We start from the raw sequence: 24,953 nt of genomic DNA, 5'->3' as shown, positions 1-24,953 counted from the left end.
TAATTTTCATTTTTTTCTTTTTGCCTTTTAATCTTAACTCTTGAATAAGTACTTTGCAAGATTTTGCTTTAGATCATATGTTGCTCAGTTTGTGTGATTGTTTTGTATGCTTTTGAACCCATCGTACTATTATGTACTGTGTGGTATTCTTCCTACACACAACCCATGTATTTTCTCCCTCATTCTACTTTATTTTCTATGACTCCACTTCTTTTTCTTACTAACTCCAGCTCTCCAAAACTTTAAAAAATGTTTAAACTGTAGAAGCTATAATATCCCAATGCTCTGCTCCCAGATACTTTTCCTCATCTCAATTTTCTTCCAGTTGATTTAACACTAATTCCTATCTTTATCTAGACCACATCCCTTCTACCTGTAATCTTGGTAACACTCTTTTACCATACTATCCATGTGTATTAGTACTCCCATGGTTACTGGAGTTAAAAGGATCACTGCTGTTAATTGGCTAGAAGGATATTTTCATAGGAATTCCATCCAGCAGTGTGGTTGATTGTACAGATAATAGTCAAATATTTGGTTGTGTCAGGCACCCTGAGTACATGACTGGGGGTATAAATTCTGAACTATGCATATAAATTCTATCAACTGAATACTGAAAATAGTTTGACTGCAATTAAACAACTGATAAACTCAATCAACAAAAAAATCCAGATGCATAGATCTCAATGGAATAGAACAAGAAAGATGACAAATCAAGGAAATATGACCTTCTCTCCATGGAAAATATCATAATACTGGTCCACAGTGATAGTGAATTAGAAAAAAGCCCAGAAAAAATATATAAAGTTTAATAGGATGTTTAATAAAAGATGAGAGAAATAAAATCTTAAAAGAACTCACAGAGAGTAAAAATAAAGAGTCATATATAATAAGAAAGTCAATATAGCATACAAAACTGGAATTTAATGAAGAAACAGAAATACAAGAAAAATAAAATTGAAACATCAGTAATAAGAAACTCAGCAAGTAAAATAAACTCAATTGATAGCCTCAATATATAATATAATGGATCTTGTGGAAGAAAGAATACCAGAAGCAGATGAAAAGAAACACTAAAGACATAAACAGAAGTAAAATAATTAGAAAATATAATTAAAATATTTGAGTTCTTTTGGACACCACCGAAAGAGCAGATTTGTCTACAGCACAACTCCTGTACTGAAGACTCGGGAAACACTATTGAAGGAGGCGAGAGGAGGCAGAAAATTTGTAAGAGCCAGAGTACCAGGAGTCCGCTGTGATATTGTGTATCTTAGAAATGACAAAGAACCTAGAGCCACAATACCTCAATGATATGGCTGCCTAGACAATACTTGAATAATGGCAACACAAATACCATGCTAAGGTAGAAAGGAGATAGCTCATAGAGTCTCACCCAGAGACTAAGAACTACAAGCAACTAAGGCTTTCTGAGAGGAGAATTAGACTTACTGAAAGATGAGCTCCTTAATTGGTTATCCAAAATACCAAGTGAGTGAGTGGTCAATCCTGAAATCATAAACATAACAGCAACACTAAATGGACCCTGGATGCTGTCTTTATTAATTTATGCATTTATAGGTATATTTAAAATTAGGAATTTTTTGAGGAGACCCAAATAAAGGTATAGAAGTTGCTAAAGGGAGGAAATGGAAAAAAGGAAATGATGTAATTATGTTTTAATTTTATTAAAGATAAAAAGTTCATGCTAAAATGTATAAACAGTGTATTCTATAAAACCATAGGAAAAAGCTTTCAAAATCTAGACTAAGAGGATGGTTATCCAGGCTCAGGAGGCATATCAATCACAAAATGGGGAGGAACTGAAAATATTTTTCCTAAATCAGAGAACATTTTATATATATATGAGAGAGAGAGGAACAATGAAAGAAAGAAACACTAAAACACCAAGTTGTATTAAGGGCAAATCTATCAGAATTATAATTATAACAAATTTTGGGAGAGATCCTTAAAAGCCTGGAGAGCATGTAATGATGTATTCCCAGAGATGAAAGATAATAATTGGCAACTCAGATTACTATTATATAAATTAATGACGTGATCTCTCCAAGGTACAGTTAAGCAGAAGGTTTTTATTGTAGGTATGAGGGAGAGTACAGCCCTAGCCATCTGGAAGATTCCTGGGCAGGGACAGAAAGTAGTACACTGGACTGGGCCATGAGAGGAGGTGGGGATTTGGGGGAGAACCAGAGAGGAAGACAGAGTGTGGGCAAAGGGGACCAAGAGAGCACAAGAGAAAGAACTAAGAAAGGAATATGAGAGAGAGAGAGAGAGAGAGAGAGAGAGAGAGAGAGAGAGAGAGAGAGAGAGAGAGAGAAGGAGGCGGAGGAGGAGGAGGAGGAGGAAGGAAGGAGAGTGGGAGGTGGGCATAGGGAAAATAGCAAGATTATAAGGATAAATGAGAAGCTGGGGGGAGGGAAGACTATGAGCTGGAGATGGTTAAGGTAAGGAGCTGAATGAGTAGAGCCAGGATGCCATTATGGAAATGTTTAACAGGTACTTGTGCTACTGAGAAACCCTCAGGCTAGCATGTCCTTTGGTATGCTAATAGGCATCACAAATAGTCCTTTGTCCCTTCTGACAATGATAAGCAAATGGTTTCTTTGGTAGAGGGGAACCAGCTTCACAAGTTCCTGCTGACTTTTCACCTGTCAACTATATACAGAAAAGTTATATTGAGGAGATGGCTCATTTAATAAATTATATGCTTCACACACTTGAGGACCAAAGTTTAGACCCCTTGCACCCATGCAAAAAAAGCAAAACTCCACACGTCGCATCATGCACCTGCAATCCTGTGCTGAGGAGACATAGCTAAAAGGCTCATTGCAGTTTGGTTGCCAGCTAGTCTGGCTGAATTTGTGAGCACCACACTCACTGAGAGGCTTTGTCTCAAAAAATTAGTTGAAGAAGCCATTGTGAAAGATACCTGATTTGACTGTGTTCCTGCATACATGTGCAAACACACAATCACAGACTACAAATACATAACTTATTGATATACCTTATGGATTTGAAAAAGCCAAACCCCAAATTAGTAGATAGAAATAATCATTTTCAGGGAAGAAATTAAGAAAATTGAAACAACAACAATAATAAAACAAAGCAGATAATTAATGAAACAAAGAGGTGGTTCTTTGAAAAGATAAAATCAAATAAACCCTTAACAAAACTAGTCAAGAGAAAAAGAAGGGAAATCTAAATTATCAAAATTACAAGTGAAATGACAGATTTTACAAAAGATACCAATGGTATTCAGAGAAAAATCTTTTAAGACATTTAATGTCTTCTACCAAATTAAGACATTTAAAAGAAATGAATGAATCACTAGACACATGATATACCAAAATTAAACCAAGATGAGGTAAACAACTTAAACAAATTTAAATTGAGCAATGTGATTGCAGGTATAGCAATAATAATAATAATAATAATAATAATAGTAATAATCTCACAACTAAACAGTCTAGGATGAGGAAGATTCACTGCTCAATTCTAACAATCTTTCAAGGAAGAAACAATACTGGTATTTCTCAAATTACTTCATAACATAGAAAGATAAAGAACCTCCCAAATTCCTATGAATCCAGTATTACCTGAAACTTAAACTAGGAAAAAAAAACACTAAATGATAATTATAATTTAGTTTCCCTGATGAACACAGATGCAGATTTTTTCAATAGCGCACACATTTCTATTGCTATGATAAAATGCCATTACTAATGACACTTATTTAATTAGGCTTACTGTTTCAGAGGCTTAGATTCTGTGATGGTGAGGCAAAGGCATGTTACCAGGAACAGCTGAGAGCTCACATCTCAAAATCCTGAGTGGGAAGAAGAGAGAGCAATGGGGATAGTAAAAGGAAGGGTTTTGAAGCCTCCAAGCTCACCCCAGTAACATACCTCCTATAACAAAAACACACATTTTAATCTTCCCCAAACATCTCTACCAACCAAATGGGGACCAAATATTCAAACATATCAGCCTATGGAAGCTATTTTTATTTAAATCACTATACTCTTCAAACAGAACTTAAAAACCTAATTCAAGTTCACAACAAAAAGAGCATTCATGACCAAGTTGTTTTTATTCTAGAGATATGGAGATGGTCCATCATATTTAACTCAATAAACATAATTTATGTAATAAATAGACCTAAAGATAGAAATTACATAATTATTTCAATTGATTTATAAATGCTCTTGACAAGTCTAGCATCCCTTCATGATAAAAGTAAAGGAGAGGTTAGTGATTGAAAGAAAATATCTCCCTGTATTAAAGGCTATATACAACAAACCTACAAACAACATCAAACTAAATGGAAAATAATTCCCGTCATTGCCACTAAGATGAGGAACAAGATATAAATACACTGTCTCTCCAATCATACTAAATGCAGGAAGAAGGAAACTTGAGAAGCCAGTGTGCTAGCCAGTTTTATGTAAACTTTACATGAGTTAGAGTTATTTTAGAAGAGGGAACCCCAAATGAGAAAATGCCCCACAAAATTAGCCTTTGGCAAAGGCAGCAGTGAATTTTCTTGACTTGATTGATGTGGGAAACCCTAGATCACTGTAGGTGCTGTCACCCCTGGGTTGATGGTCTCAGGTGCTATAAAAAGGCAGGGAAGCAAGCCCTGAGGAGAAAACCAGTAGGCAGCACTCTTCCATGGATTTTGCTTCAGTTTCTGCCTCCAGGTTCCTGCCCAGACTTCCTTGAATGATGGACTGTAATATGGAACTGTAAGCTTGAAAAAAACTCTGTCTTCTCAAGTTGCTTTTGGTCATGGTGTTTTATCACAGCATTAGAAGCCTAACTAAGACAGATAGAAAGACCATCAAGGCTCAAAAATTAGGAAACAATATTCTGAAAATGGCTCTACTGCCAAAAAAAAAATCTACATAGCTATAAGATGAATTGCTAAACGGTCTTATTAATAAAAAAAAAAACCCAGAGCCCCATATTGGGATTAAAACTGAGAGATCATAGGAACAGGACAAACCACAGCCAACCTCACCTTACCAGCCCTCTGCCTCCAAAGAGAACTACTTCCTGTATACCCATACCTATATGCCTTTCTGTTCTGCCATCTCATTTCCTCTCTCTGCCCAGTTACATCACTTCTTTTTGCCCAGCTCTGTCACTTCCTGTCTGTCTGTACAGACCTCCAGACCTTTATGGTTAACTAGCGTTGGAATTTAAGGCATGTGCCACCACGCCTGGCTCTGTTCCCAGTGCAGCCTTGAACTCAGAGATCCAGGTGGATCTGTGCCTCCCGAAGGCTAGAATTAAAGGCATGTGCTACCATTGTCTGACTTCAATGTTTAGTATAGTGGCTGGCTTTTTCCTCTGATCCTCAGATAAGCTTTACTAGGGTGAACAATATATAGGGGGGACACAATATATCACCACAACATAGTCAATATAATCCTTTTAAAACCTCAGTGCCATTCTTCACAGAAATAGAAAAAATAAATTTATTCATGTGGTAACACAAAAGACCCTGGATAATTCCATCAATTCTGGGGGGAAAAATAAAAAAAAAACCTCATATATTCACACATTATTTAAGTTGTACTCCAGAAGCATAGTAATGAAAACAGCACTGAACTGGCAAAAAAAAAGTCACATGAATGGATCAGTAGAGCAGAATATAGGACCCAGATATAAGCCCACACTGCTACAACCAAATGATTTTTTCATAATCATGCTTTAGAAATCATGTTTGAAGAAAAGATAAGCTCATCAATGAATGTTTCTGGCCAAGCTGGATAGCCCCTTGGAGAAGAATGAAAGCAAATCTCTATCTCCGAGCCTGCATCAAAATCAACTGGAAAGGCATCAAAGATCTTAATATAAGACCTAAAACACTCAATGTGAGAGTCAAACTTCAAGACATAAATAAAATCAAGTGCTTTCTGAATAGAACTACAATGGCAGTGATTGGTAAATGAAATTAAAATGTTTTTATACTGCAAAGGAAACAGTTGAGGAAAGAGACAGCTTAGAGAATGGTAGAAAGTATTTGCTAGTTTTTCGTGTGACAGAAAGTGCTGTGCTGATGACAAGTGTACTAAAAACAACTAAATACCATGAAAATAAAACACACAATCAATAAACAGGCTAATGCAGTAAGTGGAAAATTCTCAGAAGACGATATATGGTAAACATCTGAAAATGGATGCTGAGGGGTTGGTTCAGTTGATATAATACCACGTTTATGTTTTGTGTACCAATTGAAAACAAACAATTAAAAGAATTGTTTTAAAACTTCAACAAATTGTCCATGTTTAGAATGAAAAGCAATCAGTAATTAAAATTTAAGAGTGACTTACTGTATAAGCACATGTATGAACATATTGAAGTCTGGATACAGACAGCCTTGTGGTTGGTTTTGCTGATCAACAGTGTTACCAAGGACATGGTCAATTTTCAGGTATTTTGAATACCTTGCTATTCTGTCACCATACTCATGGCTCGTAGTTGTCAAAACCCAGGCATATATCTTCATACCACAAAAGTAATGAAGCAGAGACAAGGCCAAAAGAACTTTTCATTTATCAGGAAATAAATATTTCCCCAAGTTTCTAGGTAGATTCCCCTTTATATATGATATGTTACTGGGTAATGCATATTTATATACCAGGTAGGGTGACTGGGAAATGTGTGTTTGCAAACAAGAATGATGTTGTCATGATTGACTAAACAAAGTAAGAAACCATTTTTTAGCCTGATCATCATACTACCTAGAATGAAATCAGCATTGATTATTAAAGAAAGCCCATGGTGTTTGGATAAGTAGCTAACAACATCCAAGACAACATTTCTGTTCAGTTATCTTTATTCAATTTTATATTTCACTCATGAATTATAAATATCACTGTAAACAAATCATTGCAGAAAATTAACAGTACTTCCTCAGGATATTATTCTAAAAGTATAATTTGTAAACTAAATACAGTTTTAATATTCTTGAAATATATGAACAGATACCACTTTTGAACATTTTTTACTAATTTCCATTACAATTGCATGCATTTTCAATAATGCATAAACTCCCACGTCCCAGAAGTCAAACCCCAAAATGAATAATGCATATTTCCATCATCTGTTAATTTTGTGTTTTCTTCTATAATATTAAATTACTAATTTATAAAACTTTATGCGAATTTTTGTTGCTTTTTAAATATTTGACAGAGAAATATACTAATCTGTGAACTGTTTCTTAGTGCAATGTTTATTGTCCAATTTCTACTCATGTAAGGTACTTGAGTAGACAAATATTGCCAAATAAAGTATTTTTTAATCCTTTATAGATTAAACAAATATATTAAAATCAGAAATGGTTTCAAATTTTGTTGTATTTTATTATTTTATATCTACCTTTTCATATATTTTGTTTTTATCATGTAAATTTATTAATTTAGTAATGAATTCTTAAAATTAAAATATTATATATTTGCAGGATAAACCATTCTTGATTATAATTGTTAGCTAATTGTTCTTGTATGTTATATAAACAACTTTTAAAAGCAAATAACTATACCTACTCCATGATGAGCATCAAAGTTTTGTGTCAGTGTCATAAAAGCATGATAAAATTAAGATAAATGTTTCCTGGCTATTAAACTGATTAGAAGCCAAATCATTTGGGAACCTGAATCATTTAAAAGGAAAAACTCTTTGCCTCCTAACTATGAAAGATGACTATCAACAAGAGTTTTTAAATGATAATTTGCATCTTCTTAATTCTTAGGAAATGATTCATTCATCAGTGAAAGAAATGGCTACTGGGGGCAATTTGATAGGATCTGATTTTATCTACAATGCTCATTTCTGCCTTTTAATTGCTTTGCTTAGATGATTTAAATTTAAGATTGTTATTGATTGGCATTTTAGAGCTTAAGGCTACCATTTTATTGTTGTTGTCGCCATTCCTATTCCTTTTGTCTTTTCTTGCCTTCCTGCTAGTTACACAAAGGTATCTTTCCATCTTGATTTATTTGTGCCATTTATATTGTATTCCTTTATATTATTTACTTAGCTGTTCTAAATACTAAAATACACACATGTGATTTTTCAGGGTCTGATAGTTTCAACTTTTTCCAGTTATGAATATGGAACCATCACTTAAGTGTCTTTACTTTACTTCACCAGTGTTTTAGTCAGTGTTCTTTTGCTGTGAAGAGACACCATGACCACAGAAACTTCTTTAAAAGAAAGCATTTAGTTGAGACTTGCTTACAGTTTCACAAATTTAGTCCATTATAAGCATGGCAGGAAGCACAACAGAATGCAGGCTGATATGGTAATGGGGAAGGAGCTTTAGAGTTCTACATCTAAAACTGCAGGCAGCAGGAAAAGACAGAGACACTGGGACTGGCTTGGGGTTTTGAAACCTGAACACCCATTCCCACGGTGACACACTTTCTTTAACAAGGCCATATCTTTTCCAACAAGACAACATCTCCTATTCCTTTTCAAATACTGCCACTCTCTGATAACTAAACATTCAAATAAATGAGTCTATAGGGTCGTTCTTATTCATACCATCACACCCAACATATAAATATAATTGTTAGGGATATCAGACATGATATTTTGGTGTAATCACCAAACAGGATTTATTAAAGTCATGAAAAGAAAGTTTATTTTTAAAAGATTTTTGTTTTAGTTTTTAAAATTAAAATATGATTACATCATTTTCTTCCTTCCCTTTCCTCCCTAAAACCATTACTTCATATCTCTTCTTGGTACTGGTGTGCTCTTCTCTGTGAAAACTATTTTTCCCACTCTGGGCATTCTTTGGTTGCTTGTAGGTCTTTGTGTAAGGTTGAAGCCTCCTGTCTTTTCCCATTCACTTTAACATGTCTTTGTTGTTTTCCTTGTTCAGCTCATATTTAGGCATTGTATTTCTGACATTATTAGGAGACACAAACTTCCTTATCCATAAAGTTCCATGAACTTTAGGAATAGAAGTGGTTTTGTAGATGTATCCATTGGGGCTGGGCACTAAAACTCTGAATTTTGATTATTTGTCGTTTTCTATAATGGTCTCCTTTTGCAAAGATAAGTTTCCTTGATAAGGGGTAAGGACTACACTTATCTGTGGCTATAAAGAAAAATATTTAAAATGTGGTTAGGAATATTGGTGGTTTAGTAAAATGACAGTTGTAGGTTCTCCTCTAAGATCTCTGACTTCACTAGCACTAGGTAGTTGAAAAGGTTTCTTGTACCAGGCATGACTTCCCTCTTGCTGAGCAGATCTTAAGTGAAATTAGAAGGCTCTTGGTTACCACCAAGGTATGTGTGCCACTGCTGTACCTATTAGGCTTATTATATCATGGTGGTCACTGCTGTGCTTCATAGGCATCATAGATGGGTAGGACGGTTAGTTGTGTCCTTCCTTTGGAAGCTTGAAAGGTTCCATGGTCTCTTCTGGAATCAGGAAAGCTAGTCCTCACAGAAGATACATTCAAGTTAGTTCCTGCACAGGGGCCTCTGAGCCGTATGCCTAAAGTGCATAGTGTCTTTAGCACCAGAGACTTGCCTTCTGCTTTTGAGGGCAATCAATGTCAATAGCAATAGGCTGTTTGTTTTAGGAGTTTCTTGGACAAGCCTAGCCAAAAATTCAAAAGAAGGCTTCTTATGCCTGGTGTTGGGGTTTTTGTTAGGTTGTCTTTGGCTCTTGGAGGGAGCATTGTCAACCAAAAGCTTATGTCAACATATTTTATGTTAAATAAAAAGAAAATTTTATTTAATATATGTGTATATATATATATATATTTATACATAGAGTTATGTTTAATAGGGCTTTTTAGGTAAATACCTAATAGTGTGATTCCTTGAGACTTTTTTAGACATGCTTACTGTTATTTCATCCTCCTCCCCATTTCTTCTGTATTTATCTTCCTCTCCCTTCCATAATTAGAGCCTCTCGTTCCTATTTCCCTGATCAGATCATTTGTACCCTGCTGTTCCCATCTGTTCATATCTCAAGCCTATTTTTTGAATGGATTATTTATGAGGGTTTTTTGTCTGTTTGTTTTTTGAGTTCTTTACATCTTTTGGATGTTAATACTCTCAGATGTATAGCTGGCAAAGATTCTCTCTTATTCTGTGGGAGTACTCTTCATGTGATCATTTCTTTAGCTGTATGGAAGCTTTTAAGTTTTATGAAGTTCCTCTTTATAATTCTATGAGGTTAGTTGTTGATCTCAATTTCTGGGCCATTGAATTCCTATTTAGAAAGTCCATTCCTACACTCATTTCATGTAGAATATTTCATATATTTTCCTCTAGACATTTGAGATGTTACATTTAAGTCTTTGTTCCATTAGGAGTTAGATTTTGTGAAAGGTGATACATACAGGTCTGATATCTTTCTTCTACATGTGGACATCATGTTTTCCTGGCACCCTTTATTGGAGATGCAGTCTTTTCTCCAGTGTATGTTTTTAGCATCTTTGTATAATCGTAGATGGATGTGGTTATGCATACTCATGTTTGGATCTTCAGGGTTTTTTTTTCCATTGGTCAACATCTCTATTTTTTGTGCCATTTACCATATTGTTTTTACTACTTGACTCTGTGTGTATTTGTTTGAACTTATTCTATGTTAATTGATCATCATATTTGGTGATTCTTTTTCTAAATTTGTGAAATTTTCAGCCTCTGTTTCTTGGAGTGTTTTTTGATGGAAATTATTTTGGTTTTTCTTTCATATGACTTTGATAATTTTATTGCTTGATTTTAGCCCCAAAGTTCTCCAATCTTTGTCTTGTTTTTTCTATTTTAATCTTATTTTCCTACTATTTGAATTGCATTTATTCTATTGTTTTATCCTCAGGTTCAGTGATTTTTCTAATTTTCTAGTGAACTCAGTGAATTTTGTTCATTTATTTAGCTATTTTTATAACTTCCATTTGGCTCTTAAAAATAATTTCTTTGAGCTAAATATGGTTACTTCTAGCTCCAGTTCCAGCATTCAGAAGGCAGGAGCAAAATGACCTTAAGCTTCAAGCCTGCTTGAGCATTAATGTCAAAAACCATACTTGCCAATGAAAATGTGTGTTGCTTGCTGTGTTGTTTTAATTTTCTCTCATATTTAAATGTAATTTGTAATTGCTTGTCAAAACACCTTTTATGGGTGCTCTAAAATCCTTGTTAAACAATTCCAATAATTGATTCATCTAACTGGTAGTGTTTGTTGATTGTCTTTTTTCCATTAATCTGAATTTTTTTATTCTTTTTTTTTTCGAGACAGGGTTTCTCTGTGTAGCTTTGTGCCTTTCCTGGAACTCGCTTTGGAGACCAGGCTGGCCTTGAACTCACAAAGATCTGCCTGCCTCTGCCTCCCCAGTGCTGGGATTAAAGGCATGCACCACCACTGCCGGCGAATTTTTTGATTCTTGTTGTCATGGGTGTTTATGGTATGTGATATATTTTGAGGATACTCAGAGTCCTACTAAAATCTTCTACTTTATCAGGCAGTTATCTGTGTTAACATACAGATTCTGGACTTCTTTGTGGATGTCAGGTTGAAAGACTAATTTTCTATATCCTTGGATTAGAAATATTAATTGGTCTATATTTTGTTCTTTGGCATTTCTGGGTCTTGCATTACTCTGCTAGACTACCTGTTGGTTGGAAGATGTTTCCTGAGCATTTTCTCTATTTATCTCATTTGAAGGAAAGAAGTCTCTGAGTTTTGTAATGAAAGATATTTCTAAGACTGTAGTGATTGTAGTATACTACCTTCCAGTATATACTCAGACATCCAGCCTCACATAGTATTCTTAGACTCAAAAAATAAAGATGGTACTTTGACTGGCTACTTGTGTCAATATCTCTGTTGCTCAGGTCCACTACAGCACAGTATCTCTGTTTGTGCATGGAGAAATCTCATGAGTTAGCCAAGTGTTTTGGCACAAAAAGTTTTCCCTTTGAAATAGGGGTAATAATACAACCTTAGAAGTTTATATGGAGAATAGATAAGTATAAAAGTCTGTGAAGGCAGGGATTTTTGTCTTATTTTAATCATTTAGTCATGATACCCATGGCAGATTCATAATACATAATATTTGTTTATTAAGTGTTATCTGAATTAACCAGTAAAATCAAGGAAAATGCTGAACAATATGTAAATTTATTATTTGATTATCAGTGAATGTGGATAGCTTCCATGATTGTCTTCTCTAGTCAGTTAGTTAACAGGGACTCACATCCTGTTCTTCTGATACCAGAGTCCTACTTATTTCAGAATGCATAGCAATACCTAATGTTACTTGTTCACTGAGAACTTTCAGAATGCATAGCAATACCTAATGTTACTTGTTCACTGAGAACTTTCAGAATGCATAGCAATACCTAATGTTACTTGTTCACTGAGAACTTACTCTGCACTAGCCATGATGGTAACAACACATGCACAGTTGAATTATGGGACAGAATCCTAAATGCAATTCTCTCTCTCTCCCTCCCTCCCTCCCTTTCTCCCTCTCTCCTCCCTTCCCCCTTCCTCCTCCTCCTCTCTCTCTCTCTCTCTCTCTCTCTCTCTCTCTCTCTCTCTCTCTCTCTCTCTCTCTCTCTCTCCTGGCATAATTGGACACTGGACAGGCTGGGAATTGAACCCGGGTCCTCTAGAACATCAGTCAGTGCTCTTAACTGCTGAGCCATCTCTCTCTTTACCCTGAAGCTTTCTAAACACATGATATTGTTAACTTTTTTTTTGCAATTTGTTTACTTTAGTAAGTGAAAAATCACATGTGAGGATAGCGTTGTACTTAATTCACCTGGTTATGAGTAAGTTTGAACATTTCTCATCTGAACCATTTATGTTTATTTTTATGTATTTAGTTTCTAGTCAGTTGTTGTTTCAGTTCTATATATTTGAGATATAAAAATTTAGCCTGTGATACAAGGTATATGTATTTTTTGTTTTACACTTTTGCTTTTAAATTGTTGTGCCTAAACCTTCTTTTATTTTTTATTACATTCTTAGCTATTTATAGACTTTGGACTTTTGAGTTACAATTAAGAAAGTTTTTTCCTATTCCCCAGTCTAAAGAGAAAGTCAACTGACTCCTCCAAGTATTTTTCACTTTTAATTCTTAAATATCTGATTCATTTGAAATTTGTTTTTGTTGATAATATCAGGACCAAATTATATTTTATTATTTTTCACATAGTTATCCAAGTATTAAAAGGTATCTCAAAATTTTCCCCAAGAAAACACAAAGTGTATTGGTTTACTTGCTGTTTTTAATTGTGGTATATATAAGTTGTCTTATTCAATTATTTTAATTATAGAATTAAGTGCTATTAATCACATGTGCAATTTTGTTTCTATCTATTTCTTAGACATTTTCATCCCCCAAACAGAAATACTGTATCATTTTGCATAAACTTGAAAAAAATCTATGAGTACTATCAGGCATGAATTTTGTAGCTGTTTGACCTGTCAGAGGTAGAATAATTTTTTAACCACAGTGTACAGGTGTTTTTTCTCTTTTTATTGAAAGTGGAATTTTTCCTCACATAATACATCCTGATTATGGTTCCCTTCCCTCTACTGCTTCTCATTCCTCCCTACTTCCCCTCCCATCCAGATATACCCCTTTGCTATCTCTCAGTAGAAAAGAAACAGGTTTATATGGAATAATTATAAAATAAAATATAATAAGATAAAACAGAAACTCACACATCAGAATAGGAAAAACAAATAGAAGGAAAAGAGCCCAACAGAAGGCACAAGAAACAGATATAGAATAGACTCATTCATTCTCATATTCAGGAATCCCATAGAAACACTCAACTGAAAGCCATAATATATATGCAAGGACCTGTAGGGTAAAAAGAAAGCAAAAATATACAAATAAAAGAAAGTAAAAATAAAAATAAAAAATAAGGTAAACTTAAAAAAAGGGAAAGCCCTGACATGACATTGTGAGACAAAAAAATGTCCAAAGATGCCATCGAGCTTGTTTTCTGTCAGCCATCTACTGCTAGGCATGCAGCCTACCCTTAAGAGTTGTTTGCTTCTCCAATGACATTCCCTTGGAGAAAACTACATTTTCATTTGCAAGTGCTATCAAATGGAGACAGTTTCTGGGTTAGGGATGGGGACATGTGTCTCCTCTTTTCAGCTCTAGAACACCATCTGGGGCAGACTCGTGTGGGCCCTGCCTCAGTCTCTGTAAGTTCACATGAGCTTTGATCCTGTTGATTTAGAGGGCCTTGTTCTCTTGCTGTCCTCCATCCCCTCTGGCTCTTACACTCTGTTCACCTCCTCTTCTGTGGGGTTCCCTGATCCTATAGAGGAGGGATTTGATAGAGATATTACATTTAAGGATGAGAGTTCCAAAGTCTCTCTCTCTCTGAATAATGTATGGCTTTGGGCTTCCGTATTTGTTCCCATCTGCTGCAGCAGGAAGCTTCTCTGATGATGACCGAGCAAGGCACTGATCTATGAGTATAGTAGAATATCATTAGGACTCATTTTATTGCTATTTTTTTTAGAACACCAGTATTTGTTTTTATCCTAGGTCCCTGAGATATTTAGTCTCAGATTCTTAGTCACTCAAGCAGTATTTGGTATGGCTTCTATCTTACAGAGTAGACCTTAAGTCAAATCAGATATTGGTTGTTACCCCCACAAGCTTTGTGCCACCATTGACCTAGAATATCTCACAGACAAGACAGCATTGTTGATCAGAGAGTTAATAGCTGGGTTTGGTGTTTATGCTTCTCCTTTGGTAGTGTGCAGAGTACCTTCTGGTACCAAGAACAGTAGTCCTTATAGGTGAAGCCTCTAGGTAGGCACTCGCTTGAAGTCTCCATGTTTAGTGAATTGTGTAGGTGTTGTCTTCAAAAATTAGGCCTTGCAGTCAGTTTTTGGAGAACAACCCATACTATTGGCAACATTCTGGGTTGTTTGGGAGTTCCCATTGGACCATATTGGCCAACAACTCAATTAGATATAACCCAATTCTTGTACTAGAGGCTTCTATTTTTTTTTTTTTTGATAAGAGATGTCCACTTGGAGCGGGGCCTCCTCTGTTATTTTGTGAATCCATTTAGATTGCCTTCATATACGTATATACTTTAGGAAGCTTCTACTGTATCAAATTTCCATACGACCCCATAAATGACCCTGAATTTTAGTTGTTTCTCCCCATATTCCCTCCCTCATCCCTCTTTTCCCTCCCTCACCCTTTTTGATCTTCCTTTTTCAGTTCCTCTACCACTCCATAACTGCCTATTCTAGTTCCCCTTTCTAGGGAGATCTGTCCATCCCCTCTTTGGATTGTAGCTTGATTATAATTGACATAACAGCCAATGTCCATACATATCAAATACACACCAAATTTGTCCTTCTGGATCTGAGTTACCTTACTCGGGATGATTTTTTTTCCTCGTTCTATCTATTTGCCTAACTATTCATTTTGTAACAGGCAAATGATATTCCATAGTGGAAATGTCCCACATTCTTGATCCATTCAACTGTTGAAGGACATCTAGGTTGTTTCTAATTTCTGGCTATTGCTAGTAAAACATCAATAAACATTGTTGAGCAAGTGTCTCTGTGTTATGATAAAGCATACTTTCAGTATATGCCCAAGAGTAGTACATTGAGATAGATCTTCTAAGGAGCCATCACACTGATTTCCATAGTAGGAGAGCTAGAATAATCTTTACAGAACATCTGTTCCAATCTCTTCAATTGTTCAGTTATCTTATGCACAGAAAGAATAGGTTGGGAGTAATAGTCCCAGTATCATTGCATTGATAGCTGACCTGAAGCAAAAGCCAGATAGATCCCTTATCCACTGGGTATTAAAACATTTTTACTGTACTAGAATAAAAAGTAATTTTTCATCATTACCCAATATGTACTAATATGTGTTTTATCTATAAAAGTTTTAATTAAAAAGATAGGGACTTTTTCATGTCAGATATTTGCTAGTACCCACATTTTGATATATTGTAAAATTGTACTTTCTTGTACTCTTTATACTTAATACTGATCAGTTGATGTGTGTGGCCTGTGCTGCATGATAAAAGTGAAATGTGTTATTTCTTGAGGACAAAATGTTATCTTTTACCTGATATTTTTGTAGCACAGAGTGAAACCTTTCATGTATGCTCCACTGTGGCTAATATAGGCCAGAATCCTCTTTAAATCTCTTACAGGCAGAGTGTGAATAAGAAATAGTCTTTTGTCTTCACATAACTAAAATTTTGGGAGTTTATTTTTTCATAGTATAACCTTGTTTCTTTTTATTGATGCACTTAGCTTTACTTCATTTTATGTCACTATACTACTTAGTTCCATTTCAGTTTTCTGTGTTGGTTACAATCTGAATTGATTTAATGGCCCCAATAATGTTGTTAAAATTTTTAGTTTAAAAAATGTTGCTTTACGTTTTATTCATATGTATTGACTCATAGCAGATCTTCTCTTTAAAGCTCTTATTAGTACTTCTCTATTTCAGGACTGTGGTTATGGAGAAGGTGGCAGATGCATACTGCATAGCCTGTCCTCCCCGAAAGTATAAAAGCACCTGGGGACATCACAGGTGTCAGACTTGCATCACCTGTGCTGTCATCAATCGGGTCCAGAAGGCCAACTGCACAAATACCTCTAATGCTATCTGTGGCGACTGTATGCCCAGGTAAGCCTACTAAATTGTATCAGTCTATCTGGGACTTTTTAAAGCTCTTTTATGTCCCTTATCATCCTACCTCTTAGACCCCAATAAAAGTATTCTAACTACCCACATCATGCTCTATTGAAGCTCTATGAATGAGAAGCCATACATTCCTAACTAGATCCCTATATATAAAATATCCAGCAATTATCAAATATGGATTAGCACTTAAAAAGCTTATTAATCATGCTGACATTCTGCCTAAAATTTAAAGTAAAAATGTCGCTTTAGATAGATTGCACAGAAATCATGAAGAAATTGGGATCATCTAACTGCTTCCCTGTCTCATGACCTTAGCTCACCTTTTGGCTATAGGATGTGATGAATTAGGAAAAAGGTGGACTGGATCACACAAATAAGAGATCTCTCAAGGGTAGGTACTGCTTCCAATGAAGGAAACATGAAGGAAAGACTCTTAGTCCCTATGATCTCAGGAAGGACTGTTATAGGTCAATTGCCTGTTTCATGGCTCTGCCATTTCTTTCTGCTCTGATCACAGGTTCTACCGAAAGACACGCATTGGGGGCCTGCAGGACCAAGAATGCATCCCATGCACAAAGCAGACTCCTTCTTCTGAGGTTCAGTGTGTGTATCTACTTTTCTCTCCCATCTTCTCCAAACCTCTGTGTGTCAACAAAGTCAATAGACTTCTTTCTTTATTCTTGTAGAAGGAGAATACTCCTTAGTACTCCTTTCATTGGAGTATTGGTGAAGGCAATCGCCTATGATTAAACCCCAACTTTTCATTATTCAAATTAAATTCATTGGACCTCCTTTCCCTAGTCTTAAAAATTGAATCTAATGAGAAAATATTTTTATTCATACTTTGTGAGCTACTTGGCTAGGTTTGATGGCGTAATGAATGTAACAATGTACTTTAAAAAATAACCGCATTTCTATACTTAATTTCTATTAGAGTCAATATTGCTATTAGAGTCATGTACATGGTATATGGAAGTACTTGGGTTTTAGACCACATCAGAATATGAAGAAAGAACTAGAATCTAGTCTATGTCCATGGCACTTGAGGTTTATTTTTTTGTCTGACTTTCTATAATTTTTGTGTATCTTTTAACATACTCTTTAAATTATTGGTGTATCTCTAAAAATCATGACGTATAAAAAAGACATTGCAAAATACAAGTAAGTCTAAAAATACAAAGTCCTGAATTAGCTGAGATTCCTAGATAATAAATCCTAAAATTTTATATATTTCCTTCAGATTTTTAAGAGAACAGACATAATAATCTTTCCTTTGTGATCCTTTCTGAATCCCCTTCTTTCCTTCCCTCCATAGAAACAACCACTTTGATGAAATTTTAAGCAACTTTTTACTAGGCTGTCCTATGGTAATAAACAAATCCCATGTTTCCTTTCATAAGGCAAAGTCCTTCTTCCATCATGTGCCTATGATTGCTAGACTAGATAGTGCCCTGTTCCTTGTCACAGAGAGAAGTGATTTAGATGTACCAGCTTTTAACTGACTCAGTCTAGACATGACATACATTGTTCCCACTCAAAGTGCATTGGCTACAAGTGTGTTGATGTCTTTAAGAGTGTCTTTAAGTGTGTGATAATTCATGGGCACATTCCTCTGTCACATTTTCCACTAGTGTTTAAATGTTTGCATTACTTCATATATATTCATATTCTTAGACAATATATGCTAATATTTTGTGCTTTACAACATTTTCTATGAAGGTTCTTTCTTCGCTTTGTTTTTCTCTACTGGCTATTTATATTAATAAATGAAAGGTCTTTTATGACATCTTAGGGGTAAATCATGATTTGCTGATTCAGTATTTACTGATGAACATTTTAATTTGGTTCTATTTTTTAGGTTATATTACTAAACATAGCATGAATAAACCACAATAACAGCATTTTTTTGGTTAGTCATGCTAATTTATACCAGGTCTGCAGCATATGAGTTCTGCTGTTTTCATTATAATTTTACTTACTCTCAGGTAAGAACATAGCAGCCCTGATAGATGACTTAAAAGAGAAGATGGGGCCTAAAAACTTCGGGGCCCTTGTCTGAGTGTTAACTGCCCACATTGACTAATGGCTCCCATTGTTTGGTTGTTGTTTCACAGGTACCTTCCAGTTGAGCTTAGTGAAGGTAGATGCACACAATGTTCCCGGTAAAGAAGCCACACTTGTCGCACTGGTGGGCAGTCTGCTGGTGGGTGTTTGCGTTAGCCTTCCTTGGACTCTTCTTCCTCTACTGCAAGCAGATCTTCAACAGACATTGTCAATGTGGTAAGTGTGTCTGCTTAACATTTCATGTGAATCAGAAATAAGATACCTTTTTTGGTAAAAAAGAGGAATTTTTCTGAGATTGTAAGTTAATGTGCCTTCCCCGCCACAACGGAAATTCCCGGGAATGATGCTCTGTTATCATATGGGAGCTATCTGGGATGGCATCAAAAAAGATGGGATGTCAAAAGGGCTGAAATCTACCTTGAAGTTTAGTGGACCAGACTGGTTTATCATGCTTTAAGGGTTTGTGGAGAGTTTGCCTTAATGGGAAATCACTTGGTCAAGGAACCTAAAGACCAAACATCTAATTCTATTTTTAAATCGTAGTGTAACTCAAATTATCTAGACCCCTTGAGTTTATTTATTTTTAATCTTTAAAGTGAAAATGGATTGGATAATTTGTTTTAAACTCTTTTATGTATGTATGTATTAATAGATTCTGAAACATCAGAATTGAAGAGGATTTAGCTATACCTAGAACATGGCTAATAAAAGTTAATGAGGTCTACAGTAAATACTGTCAATGTAGAAATTTCCCAAAATGAAATTACTGAGAGCATAGTGTTTAGTCAACTTTCTTATATTTTCTGTCCTCCAAAATACTACTGCTCAAGAGAACTGGCCAAAGCCATAGGACATGGTTACGTGAAAATCAAGATAGACGATGATGTTTAAAGTCTTAATTACTTTTTAAAACTTCATCTACTAGCCAATAATGTAATAAAGAAAGTATAGTTCATTAAGCAGCAAATATGGAAGAGGTAGGATCATCAGGGACTAAATAAGACATTAGAATCTCAGACAAGAATACCAGTGTCCAATGCAGCTTCAGTGCAATTAATGTAACTAAGAACCTAATGGGGACAAGAAAACTAACTCAGACTAATAAATAGACCTGTGCTAGTAAAGGAAAGGATAGAGTTTACTAAACACAAGGACTGTCAGGATTTCTTAACTTAATGTGGATACTGTGCCAGAGGCAACACTTTATTTTAGCTTCACTCTACTTGTGTTGGAAAATCCTTCTTAAATAGAGCTTGCTTAGTCAATTTGGCTCTAGAGCCTATCAATTATTTATTTGTATGTATTCCATGTTTTCTAAGCAAAGATGAATCTAGCATTTCATGAGATATAATGTTTCCCTCTTGATTGTCAATGACCCTTATTCAACTCTACTTCAATCTTCGTAAAGTTACTCTGGTAGCTCTGACAGTTCAGATTATGGTGGACCACTGTATCTCTGTTTCATTGACCATTCAGTCTTTGGAAGGTGGTATGTAAATTAAGAATTCTTGACTAGTTCTGGATCATGGATAATGAAGTATTTGGGTCCCTGCTTTCAGCTAGGTGAATGTGATGAAGTATCTAAGAACTGCCTGTCTCCCTGTTCTTCCCTTGGAAGAGAAAAAAATGAGTAACTTTTTCTAGCCTAAGGACACTTATTGTAGTGTCCTCCTGGGAGCATAAGGACAGGTAGCTTCCTCATGATTTGCATATGAGAAAGGTGTCTATTAGTACTCAGAGACTTATACACATTCTAGGGCTTTCTAGGGGATATCAACTTAGTATGAATTAAACCCAATGCAAATGCAGGAAAAAAAAAGAATGGAATTGTGACATACTAGAAGGACCATCTCCCATTTAAACAAGAATCCATTACTCAGTTCCTTCTCTTTGTTACCACTGCAAAACCTTCCAAATTTTCAAATGATCCAGAAATTTATAATTGTGTATGAAATTTTCTTAAGTACTCACAAATAATTTGAATGAACTACAGAACCACAACCACAGTGGAGAAATATAAACATATACTCAGTTTGTAACCTAATATTGAGTCAGACTCATGCATGAATGATAGGTTAATTATCTTTATCATTGTTATAGCAAATTGTCACATATTTAATTGATTGTCTCAGTTTCCATAGCTCAGAAGTTTAGCAGGCTTTTCTGGATCTTAACAAGGCCTAAATCAAGAAATTGGTGGGACTGTGTTTCTTTCTGTATGCTTTAGGGAAATCCTCATCAATTTATAGGACTGAAGTCTTATTTTCTTGGTGGCTATCATCTGAAGGTCACTCTCAGCTGCTAGAGCAGTGGTTCTCAGCCTGTAGGTCACGATCTCTTTGGGGGTAGAATGACCCTTTCACAGAGGTTGCCTAAGACCATCAGAAAACACAGATTTTTTTCAATATAATTCATAACAGTAGCAAAACTATCATTATAAACCAGCAACATGAAGAGCTGTATTAAAGGGTTGAAGTATTAAGGAAGTTGAGAACAACTAGAGGCTGCTCATATTTTTTTGGATCATGGCTCTCTTCTATTTCTAAAACTAGCAGTCGTATATTGATGTTGTTTTATGCTACATCTTTCTAATGCTCTGTGTCATTTCTGCCTTCTTACACTTATCATGATGCATCTAGTAACCTAGAAAAATGGAACTAAATTAAAATGTTCATCATTAATCATAGAATAAAAATATGATTTATCTTAACGGTATTTATGAACTCATCTGCATAATTCAAGATAATCTTCCTATTTTAACATCCACTACCATAATTCTGATAGCATGGTTCCTTTGCCATATGATATAATATACACAGATCATGGAAGAAGGGGGTGTATTAAAATATCTTTTCTATGAAGCATTTATCTCTAGCTGAATAAATTTGTCTTCCCTAATCCATCATCTGACAGACTTAATGTAACACCTCAATGAAAGTATATTCCTGAAATGTGTGATTTTAGCCCACTTCTAGATGCTCTGGTCCTCCAGGAAGGAAGAGGAACTCTGGCTCCTAGACCCCTTCACCCCTTCCCTATTTTGTGCTCAGGAAGAGGTACCCTGTTGAGAAGAAACCCTGACTGTGGGTGACCCAGTGGCTTTCTGCTTCAAGTTGCAGGAGATTCGTTGCAATATGAGGCTGAAAAGGCAGTGGAGGAGGATTCTATTTTCCCCATGCCACCTGGCCAGGAGACAAGTCCTGAACTTCCAGTGAATGAGAGCATCTTTGAGATCAAGCCAATTAACTCCATTCTGGATGACGACTGCAGCTCCACTCGTGGCTTTCCCACCCAGGAGTCCTTTACCATGGCCTCCTGTGCCTCAGAGAGCCATTCTCAATGGGTCCATACCCCCATTGAATGTACAGAGCTGGACCTACAAAAGTTTTCCACCTCTGCCCCTTGTCCTGGAGCTGAAACCTTGAGGGAGAACACAGCTGAAAGCTCCGGAGACAGGCTGGGGCTCTACGTACCTTTTGAAGTTCCCAGCCTTTGACTCTACTGAGGTGAGCTAGAAAGGTATGGTTAAAAGACCAGAAGGTGTGGGCCACTCTCAACAAATTTCCAAGTTGTATTGTTCAATAGGATTTTGGAGGAAGAGTGGCAGGAAATTGGGCTGATAGAGGTTGGAGAGGCAACAGCTGTGGTACTAAGCTTTTCAGCTAATTTTACATCAGACTTGTAAGCCAACAATTGTCTGGAGACTGAGCAGGCTGACATGATGCCAGTTTCTTCATCTGGACCCCACTATTAACTAGTCATATTCAGTTTTCTCCTTTCATGTGTATAAGCAGCACAGCATTGAACAGTGTGCAACTCTATATTGAAATAAATCGAAGTTTCTGAATAGCCTTATGAGCTTGCGGAAATCATTTTACCTTTCAGACACAGATTCTTCTGCTCATAAGTTATTGTAAGGATTGAATGAAAACATACACAAGTGTCCTTTATAATATCTTTATGAGAATGCTTATACCATGCTTCCTTTCTTGCTTTCCTTCCTTTCCCTGCATTTGGCCGCAAACTACAAATTCCTTCTATATCCACTACATTTGTTTTGAACTTCATAACTTCATGCCTTTGTGGTAGGCAAATCAGAAATATGCTAATCTCATTTTAAACAAGCAGGAATTGAGCCACAGAGGTGAAAAGTGATTTTCTTAAAGTCATAGAGCAACCCAATCTCAGAACTAGGCTAGAACCCAGGATTAGCAGTCCCATTATAGAGTTCATCTAACTCCATCATTGGATTTCAAAACATATGTGTATGTATCTCAATATATGTCACATATACATATGTTATATGTATGTATAAATATACATGGTGTGTGTGTGTGTGTGTGTGTGTGTGTGTGTGTGTGTGTGTGTGTGTGTGTAGAAACATCTTGGAGAAAAAAATAGAACATGTACAAAATTCATTAATGCTTCATGTACACCTTGTGCACATTCCCTGAAGGTACTTTCATGTACTATTCTTAGTACAAACTGTCATGTGTGATCAAGTATGAAATTTTTCACTTATAGTGTCATGCCAAATAGTTATAAAGTTTCAAGCACTTGGGATTTTGAATCTTTGAATTTTGGACTAAGGATGCCCAGTCTATTTCTTCATCAAGAGGTAATACAGTTCTTGTGTATGTACTGCAGTGAATAAGAGCTCACAACTGCCCAATGTGTAGTATAGCTATGACTGAAGAATTGGAGCTTAATATAAAATGCATAACTGTCTCTCATACTCACTTATGGGTTCTGGTTCTGTTCCTTGGGCCACACATGTGACTCCTCTGCCATGGGAGAGAACTGAAGACATTATCTGTCTGGAAAGCAACACTTTGGGTTTTTCTCAAGTACATCTTGTTAAAACTTAACCAAGTTTCAGGAAAAATACCTTTGCTAGTTTAGAATAGTATAGATTTGCCATCTCCATGGCCAGGTGATATATTCTGCTATTGTGTCCTAAATCACTGGTCTAACCATGCACTTTTAGAGAAAAGGAAGAGGGTGATGATGAAACTGAGTCACAAGATTCTAACTTCCTCTGCTCTTCTTCTAGGTCTCTTTCCCTCTTGGCAACCTTGCCAGTGGTTGTTGCTGGACTTTCCTGCTCTTCTATTCAACACCAGTAGCGTGGGCCTGGGACGTAGGCCCCACAATAATCAGTACTCTAAAAATGGAGTATACGGAGCCACCATCCTATCAGAGGTTTAAAGCCCCATCATTTCCCCAAGACTGACGTTGAACATTTATTGTTTTCTTATTTTAGTCTGGGGACCCAGAATCCATAGCCTTGGGACTGCTGGGCATGTAATTTCTCTTTAATTAATTATGGAAGTGGGGGGGAATAATGATGCACAGGGTAGAGTTTTTCTGCCTGTGTATTTTTCCTGCCTATATTTTTTTGTCAGGTAGGTCTGAAGAAAGGGTTTTACAGAACTCTCCTGAGAGTTTAGAGAGAAAAATGAAGTGCTTTCCATTTTAAATTTCTGCTTTGACTCTCTCATCTCTCTCTCTCTCTCTCTCTCTCTCTCTCTCTCTCTCTCTCTCTCTCTCTCACAAACACACACACACACACACACACACACACACACACACACACACACACACACCACACACCACACACACACATGGAGTAGAAGGATATGTAGAGAGATATCATAGGGGAGGCCTGAACACACACGTATGCACAAGCATATACACACATGCACACAAACACACATAAACACACACACAGAGTGGAAGGATATATATATATATATATATATATATATATATATATATATATATATATATAGAGAGAGAGAGAGAGAGAGAGAGAGAGAGAGAGAGAGAGAGATCATGAGGGAGGCCTGAAGACCTTGATTCTACAACTCATGTCCTAGTTTTCCATAGCTGTGATGGCTCTGAAGCCAGCATATTTGTTAGAGTCTTCATTCTCAAAGATTAGGCTGCTCACTAGTTGGATTCAAATTTATGTCTTTTAGCTTTTGAAACTGTCTTTTCTTAAACTTCTTTCCATTTTTATTACTCTAGTATTCTTACCTTTTTCCCTTCCAGTCAGGTCTTGACTGTGAAGTTTCTGAGGTGCAGGAATAGAACACTGAGGAGCAAAGGGGACCATTTGGTGCTTTCTTGGCTTAGAGAATAGTCAGTCCATTTCTCTTAAGCCTGAAC

At 36.0% G+C, this 24,953-nt stretch overlaps 1 protein-coding gene across 1 annotated transcript in view; it reads left to right on the top strand.

Annotated features, from left to right (window-relative positions):
* Positions 1 to 22,982, top strand: part of Eda2r (ectodysplasin A2 receptor) — a 45,870-nt gene extending 22,888 nt beyond the window's left edge. Inside the window, 6 exon segments of the mRNA XM_052745452.1 lie at positions 16,521 to 16,544; positions 16,546 to 16,700; positions 17,236 to 17,321; positions 18,833 to 18,924; positions 18,926 to 18,998; positions 21,896 to 22,982. Coding sequence (XP_052601412.1) covers positions 16,521 to 16,544; positions 16,546 to 16,700; positions 17,236 to 17,321; positions 18,833 to 18,924; positions 18,926 to 18,998; positions 21,896 to 22,278 — 813 coding nt within the window. The 3' untranslated portion in view covers positions 22,279 to 22,982.
* Positions 22,983 to 24,953: the final 1,971 nt, after the last annotated feature.

The sequence above is a fragment of the Peromyscus californicus genome, unplaced genomic scaffold (genome assembly GCF_007827085.1).
Source record: "Peromyscus californicus insignis strain IS unplaced genomic scaffold, ASM782708v3 Scaffold_10__1_contigs__length_136768540, whole genome shotgun sequence".
In the NCBI taxonomy this organism is placed as follows: domain Eukaryota; kingdom Metazoa; phylum Chordata; class Mammalia; order Rodentia; family Cricetidae; genus Peromyscus; species Peromyscus californicus.
This window is presented reverse-complemented; position numbering and strand designations above follow the sequence as displayed.